This window comes from Aythya marila (genome assembly GCF_965140915.1).
Source record: "Aythya marila genome assembly, chromosome: 6".
NCBI classification, from domain to species: Eukaryota; Metazoa; Chordata; class Aves; order Anseriformes; family Anatidae; genus Aythya; species Aythya marila.
In genome coordinates this window covers 22,765,868-22,773,738 of record NC_139047.1, presented here as the reverse complement: position 1 = coordinate 22,773,738, position 7,871 = coordinate 22,765,868, and the positions used below count along the sequence as shown (strand labels likewise).

The 7,871-nt window shown below is 43.9% G+C and overlaps 1 protein-coding gene across 1 annotated transcript in view; it reads right to left on the bottom strand.

Moving 5' to 3' along the window:
- Nucleotides 1–4,376: 4,376 nt before the first annotated feature.
- PLA2R1 (phospholipase A2 receptor 1) overlaps nucleotides 4,377–7,871 on the bottom strand; it is a 41,795-nt gene continuing 38,300 nt past the window's right edge. The window contains exon 30 of the mRNA XM_082764112.1: nucleotides 4,377–7,813. Within this exon, the coding sequence (XP_082620238.1) occupies nucleotides 7,599–7,813 (215 nt within the window). The 3' untranslated portion in view covers nucleotides 4,377–7,598. The remainder of the gene's footprint in view (nucleotides 7,814–7,871) is intronic.

Genomic DNA, 7,871 nt, shown 5'->3' with positions numbered 1-7,871 from the left:
TACTAGTCAGAGCAGTCTCTGTTCCCTTCACACTTCTGCTTTCACCAGGGATCAGTTCATGTGAAAGTGCCTTCTTTCCCCCGCGTTGGGCTTGGCTTTGTGCTAGACCTGAGCAAGTGGAAGAGCAGCTGAGACCCACTCTACAGCCTTCCATCCAGGCAAGAATGAAGCAAAATTAGATGTAGATAGCAATACTTTAAATCATTGACCCGTACGCATTCTGGAGGGACATGGGGGGATAGATGGTATAGGAGAGGAGGGAGAGAGGAGCCCACATTGCCTTTCCTCCCATCATCTGCACCTGAAGTGTGCCTGTGACAGGTGGGGTGTGTGCTCCAGAGGGGCTCTGCCCCTGGGTCAGGGCACCCCAGGAGCAAATGGTGGTAAATCCAGTGCCTCTGCAGCCTTCCTGGGCACGGTGCGGGGCAAAGAGCTACTCCACTGTTTATTCTACAAGTATTTTAGGAGAAAGGTAGCTAATGTTTCTCTAAGTATTATATTAATCGTTCTTTCCATCTGGAAAGCCTCCAGGATTCTCTGATGCATTCCCACATTTAACTGAAAAGTACCTCATGGTTTTTACATCCACATGGTCCCATATGTACAGCTTCATCTTTGGTACTTGCTTTTAAAACAATTTTTAAAGTAATTCAGTTTGCCTCTCAACATCCCACAGGACTAACAGGACATGATATGCAGCAGCAGGGACATTACCTTCTCTCAGATCTATTCAGAAAGAATCGCTCTGATATCTCTGAGTTTTAAACACTAGAAAATACATTTAGGTCACCTCAGCATTTAGGTAGGTATGAGGTTTCAGATACATAATAGGGAAACGTGCTAGCATCAGGAGAAACTTCCCAAAAGAAAGGAGTACAGCCAAAGCAGAATTATGCGCAGCCTGTGCAAGGACCATAACAAAGTAAGCTGCACATGACTCAGAATATTGTTTTACTTTATGTTGAACGTTTGTGCACACCCAGCTCATTGGCAGCATCCAGCGTTAGGGATCCTGGTTACATACCTGAGTGAACCTGGAAGCATCAAGCTCTGGGATGCAATCTCCAACCAAGCATCAGTGAAGCCACGCAGCCCAAAGCTGCTGATTAGGTTGAGTCTGTCTTTCCTATAGCTTTTATCAGCTCTGCGCATGCCTGCTCTTGGCTTCCAGCACGGACTTTTCAGGGGCTTCTCACCTACAACGCACACAAAGTTTATGGCAGGAGGAAGTGGCAGAGCAGCTTTCATCAGGCTATTATCAGTTTCAAAGTCCTAAGATCATGCTTTAGAACAAATGGCCTGAATAAATAGCTTCACAAAAGGAAGGTACGTGTGCGTGTGTGTGTGTGTGCAGAGTAAGTGGAACCTTTTCATTTCTTAATATGAACATCCACACGTGAAAAACCTGAAAAGGTAGAGGGAGGGTTTTAATTTCCAGATGACTGTGTCTCTGTGGTCTGAGATGCCTGCATTTGCCAGAGCAATTGCCTTCTGTTGGCTAACCCAGTTGTGGATGGCCTGGTGTAGCCAGGGGCTGGCCTCCCTGGGGAAAGCAGGCAGGTAGGTGGCCCTGTGTGGGCCTGATTCAGGGAATATCTTCTGTATTTCCCTCTGCTAGCATGCAGAGAAGCCTAACTTTTAGCCCAAGATTAATCTTGCATCTACAGGTTTAGCTGCTGTTCTACTAAAAGTAAGGTTTGAAGCATTTATTTCTGAGAACCAGAGTGGAGTTTTATCCTGTAGGCTGAGAAAAGAGCAACAACCCAGCCTACAGAAGCAAGCATCAGAAATACAGGAAATAGCAGTAGAAGCGTTTTCACTAGTATCTAAGTCTACGCTTCTGGAAACGATTGCAGTTCAGAACCAGGTTATAAATTACCGCAGTGCTACTTGCAAGCACTCCAGCACGCTGAGTCTAGCCGGTTGCCTCAGACACCCGTATTTGCTTTGTCACTGAAGGATCAAGGAGAGGAGAGCTGCAGCACAAGGAAACTTTTATAAAAAAGATTATAAAAACAGGGATGGAAATGGGACTTTATTAAAAATTTTCCTCAATGCTCTTCTTAATAGTTCAGTTTCTAAAATCAGAATCCAAATCACTGTCATGTTGTATAAAGATAAGGGGTATGGAAAGGGATCAGCAACTCCTAAGGTGTGAGCAACTTGGAGAATTAGTTGAGAAATGGAAGAAAAAAATCTGCTTGCAACAGTGCAGTGGTTACTTATGCAATGGATTTAAAGTGTCTGTTTATACTTTCATTTTCCTTTTCCTACATAAGCTAGTAAGTAAAATCCTGCATCAAAACAGTCAAGCAGTAAAGCATTAAAACAAATCCGTTTATTGTAAAGAAACCCAGCTTTAGCATTTTCAGTGAATTACCTTTCCATCAAAAGGATCAAACCCAAAACATACCACAAAGACATATTTACTGATTTCTTTAATACTCAGGAGCCCAGGTGGCTTTTTTCCACCACTCCCCAAACAAAACCAGACCCACCCACCAGCGAAAAGTCTTGCATTGCCCCCATTCTGAGCATCTTGATGCATTCCTTTCAAGTTTCTGAGAATGAGCTTTGGTATTTGAAAAGCTCTCATAGAACAGCTTTGCAGCAGCCAGGTTTATGTGCCACTGCTATTTGCAGAGTCCTGAAAGCTGGGAGTTTTGCTACCCATTTAATTAATCTTCAGAAGGATCCAGAGCAGATCCCCGTGACTTTCAGACAGTTTTTTGTCAGCTCGGTGTGTGCCACTACCATCTACTGGCCAGGCTGGGACTGCGTTTCCAAGCTCCCTTTCCAATGTTGCTGCAACTGTTGGAGCTCAGCTAACTGCTCCTGCCAGCTCCGCACACAAGGGCTGCATCAGACTGTCACAGATCAGCACTGCTCTTCGGGGGTTGCAAATCAACACAGCGCTGATCACCAAAGGAAATATTATTCTAGCTCAAGAGGCCTTTTTATTGAGAGCTGAGGATTTTGAACCCAGTTGCTGAATGGGCACAATTTAGCTTTACACCAAAAAAGCCTGCTTATATATAAATGGCCTGGAGGGAGGGTATGCCACGGATTTCATTACGGGGGATTTATTATTACAGGAGCCTGAGGATGACTGTTATTAAACTAATGGAGGGGCAACATGACGGAAGAAAAATGTAGGAGGCTAAATTAAATGGGATTTTGTGCTGTGGCACCCTGGGAACCAGAGCTGGCCAAGTCTCACACGGTGTACAAAGTTGTTCTTCCTTACGCTCCCTCTGGATCGTAGTGCACAGATTTAAAGCAGCCCCACTGCCTCTCTTCACAGAAGTGTGAGCATCTGTGCAAAGGCTGGGGAAGGGAGGAGGCTCCCTGAGCACAGCAGGAGAGCACTGCTCATGAGAGGCACAGCTGGAGAGCTGAGCCTAGGAGTCACGCTGCCCACTTCCAGCCACAAGCCTTGCTTCGCCCGTTCATGCCAGACACGTCCAGCATACATACATTCCTATTGCAGCCTCCTGTCCAGCTGGGATGCAACAAATTCATCAGCATCTCACATCTTTTTCCTCACAGATGCACGGCAAGGACTGCCTAAGGGACCAGGAGGTAAATTCTCTCCTGAAGCAGTCTGCAAAAATAAGCATGTTTGTTGGTTGGTTGGTCGGTCTTGTTTTGCTTTTCTCAAAAGTTACTATCTGGCAGACAAGGTTTGTTATACACTGGCCTGAGTACACCCATCTTTGATGGGGATACTCTTCCACTCTTTCCACTCCAATTCACGGGAGCGGTGAAACGTCTAACACTTCCCTCTCAATAAACACACTCAAAGAAATGGGGACAGCAGGGGAAAATGCAACCTTCACTTGCCTGCTCAGGCTCTGGTGAACCTGGTTCTTGGACATGGGAAAGACCTCAGTGCCACAGCAGAAGCTACCGCTCTTCAGTCCGTGTACTTCCACCTTGCTTGTGGCAGAAATGAACAGGATCCCACACTACACAGCCTCTGCAATCTAGCAGGGCAATTCCTCCTGCCTGTCACCCTCCTGGAGGAGCCTGGCTCCCCAGCTGCAGGGAACAGGCACTTGGCTGAGAGAATATCCACGCATCACTGATGTGCTCCCCCCCATTGTACCTACTGACAGCGTGTGGCTTTTTCCCCTCCCAGAACCTCCTGCACGCAGGTCCCAGGACGCCCTTGTTCATGCCCTGGGGAACACCGGAGCCATCACACATGTGCGTGGGTCTGCTGGGTCCAGCCAGGTAGGCAGAAAGCAGCCTGCTGCAAGCAGTCCCTCTCTGCCAGGATAACCTGGTGCAAAGCCTGGGAACTGCTGCTAGAAGATACTAAAGCTTGGCAGCTAATTAAAGCTGGGGGAAAGGAAAACTGCAGCATAGAGAGTTGTTATTCACACTTTAATTTTCCAGTTGAAATAATACAGTGAACGTCACTGCCGGTAGTATCACAGTCAGCAATCAAAACGTAGGCACCACGTACTCTGATCAGGAACAGGGTAGGAGATCTTGAATTAAGGGAAAACAAGTGAGCTATGGTAAAATCCATAGAGTCACAGAACAACCCAGATGGGAAGGGACCTCAAAAGATCAGCAGGTTCAAACTTTTATGGCAGAAGGGAACCTAGATGAGATTATCTGGCACCCTGTCCAATCACATCTGGAAATCCTCTAGTGATGGGGGCTCTACCATACCCCTGGGGAGGCTGCTCCAGCAAATAATTGTTCTCAGCATAAAAAAAGAAGTTCTTAGATTTACAACAAGGAATAGAAAGCAATCAGCAGTTACATTCTTGAGTGAATAATACTTGCAATTAGAAAAGTTAAATGATGAAAGATTTTCAAAATAAATATTTACAGGACTGTTCCCTTAGAACTATTTCAAAGCATGAAGAAAACACTGCTTGAACTGTTTTTCCCTTAATGCAAGATCACGCACATCATAGTCTATGTTAATCAACAATCACTATTTTGAGGTTAGGGTTATTTATTATACAACTGCCCTTCAAATATATTAAAAATGATTACAACAGACTTCAAGGAAAATTGATAAAATGCCTACGTCAAGTTTTTTGAAAAAAATATACACCTTCATTAACATCAAAATCTGACAGAGTATGCTTAACTAGGTAACAGCATAAGAGCCTGATAAATGCACGTCCTCTGAGGTGACCCAGCTTACTCTTGCAAGCAAAAAGCATCCTGCAAGCCACTCTAACTGCTGTAAAAAGGCAGTGTGTACACGTGTCAGTGAATGTGATGAACAAAAGATGTTGGTTTTAGCTCCTCCAACTGTATTTAAATAGGTGAAATTCTCACGGGGAAGGGAGTGATGGTCACAATCTTTTATTTTTTTTAAATGTGAGATACCGCAAAATTAGCCCCATGGAAGCTATCACAGTTCATACACACAAATAGCGAATGGTCTGGCAACTGCACTCCAAAGCTGCAGTGCACAACCTGTAATAATGGGCTTCACATACAAGCAGTCCCATACATAAATCTGCAGATCCACAGCCAAGCTTCAAAAACATTCCTGAAGACTAATGGATGGGGTCAAACCACTAGACAAAATATACAGAGAAAAGCTATTCAGCTTTTCTGATAAAAAAATCTGATGGAAAAATCCCGACAGGAAAAAAAAATTCAGAATAAGAACATCTAATAGTTACAGCCACAGAAGTTTTTTTCAAAAAGTCAGATGAAAATTGTATTGGGATCAAATGCATCTGTAGCCTCCTTGACCACGTTTCTTGAATTCTGTAAACCAGCACAGAAATGTTCTATGTATCAAGTAATTAAGAAAAATATAACCCTAGACATAATTATATGACATGAAAAGGCAATTTTTGCAATGTTTATAGAACTGGCCATGTGAAATCCAACTGAAAGGAAGTCATACATTCCTCTGTATGTGCATAAATACTAAATAAAAACACTGCAGTTGGCTTTGGCTGCTTGCTAAACTCTCAAAAATGTGCCTCCATCTTAGGGCTCTTGCAAAATTCCTAGAATGAGTCACCACATAACAAACAAACAAACCGACCCAACAACATGCGCAGCCCTTCACAGCAGCCTTTAGAGATGATTGAAGGCACAATAATTACATGCTGAAGTAACTCTTTGTGATTAACATTTTGTTTTTCCACTCTGCAATAAAAATAATAATAAAAAATCCTCCAAAAGCCATTCAGATATTTTCACAGAAGTGGATGGAGGATTGGGTAGGGTTGTGGGAGTCCCCCAGGGAGTCAGCATGTCCACTTTGGACCACTGTAACCTGAAACTGGGTCTTGCAAAACCACCAGCCTGAGAGGAACAACTGGCCAGTGCAAGCTCACTCCTTCATTAGCACCTTAGTATGATGACTGAAAGTGAAAAGCAGCCTTTTGAGGGTGTGTTTTGGGATTACAGGACTCTCTGACTAGAGAGAGGGGCATCCTTTGGGAACTGCAGATGTGATTCTCCCTCATCTTCTCCTTATGTTTGGAGAGCTGAGTCTCAGAAGAATGCACATAAATACTACTTGTAGTATTTCTGTAGGTGAACACCAAAGCCATTTATTACTGTAACATTAACAAGACTCATAACAGTATTTTTCTTCAAATGGATATTGTCCCAAAGTGTCTTTAAAAGAGGTTGATGGGATTTGATTTCTGAAATAACCTGGGTGAGAGATCACATTGTTTTCTAACAGAGCACCAGAAGCATCCCTATTGAATATATTAACTTCAGGATGACAAAGTCCATACATCATCGTATCTCTAGCCTAGTATATTTTATAATGTAAACTAGACAAACTACCACAGCTCTGACACTCCCAAATCAAAAGTCACTTCACTTTTCTGCAGGCTTGGAAATCCACCTGGCAAGGATCCACTGCCTGAAAATTAACTCTTCGTTTTACAGATGCAATGGGTATTAGAAAGAACTAACCTATAATCCTTGGAATAGGTTTCAGAGTTCCTAAATACAAGGACAAATTTTAATGCTGGCTCATGAGCAGCTTCTGCAACATGTAAAAACAAAGCACAAAAGCCCAAACGTTCCTGAAGGAAGAAGCTGCATGGAAATGCCCACTGCTCAGGGGCTCGGACACAATTGTTCCACATGAGGGGTTTGAGGTTTATACTATGGGAGTGTTTTCAGTTCTCAGCTTTTCCCAAAGAAGCCAATTTCTCCACAGTTCTGTGCATCCTCACCAAATTCTGCCACCAAGCCAAAGCAGTCCAAGCACAGCAGCCCCTGCATGTTTCTAGCAAAGTTACAAGGGTTTCTCCAGAATTACATGCCCTGGGTTGCCTGCAAAGGGGCTGCAGACCCTCTGCCACTGAGGAAGGTTGGGCTCGGTGCTGGTGAGATCAGATGTGCCTGGTGCTCAGCTCCTCACAGCTCACCATGAAAACCTTTCAGACACTTTGCTGCAACAAATTGAAAAAGAAGGGAAGAGCAGTGGCTGCCACTTCACTCCTCTCGCCGCTCTTCCAGCAGCATTTAGGTGTCCTTGCTGATGGCAGAGAGAATGAGCTGCAACTGGTTCACGGAAAGAAAAATGCTGTAGGATGTGAAGTGTAACACTGAAGATGTGACTGCTTGTAACTCCCAGTGGATTAATTGTCATCTCTCTCAAAATCAGAAATGAGGATGCTTTCTTCCAAAGCAGGAACGTCTGCGTTAATCTGTGGGAAATAGGCATTTCTAATCCACAGTATCCTGCTGAAGAGTCTGTTGTTCTGTTTGTACAGGCACCACAAAAAAATGGAAATGGCAGCCAGCATCACCAATGTTACAAGAACAGCCAGAGCTGCAAGCCCAGGGTATGATGCTGAAATGGAAGAACAGAGATTGTTATTATGTAAATATAGTTTCATTTATGAGTTATT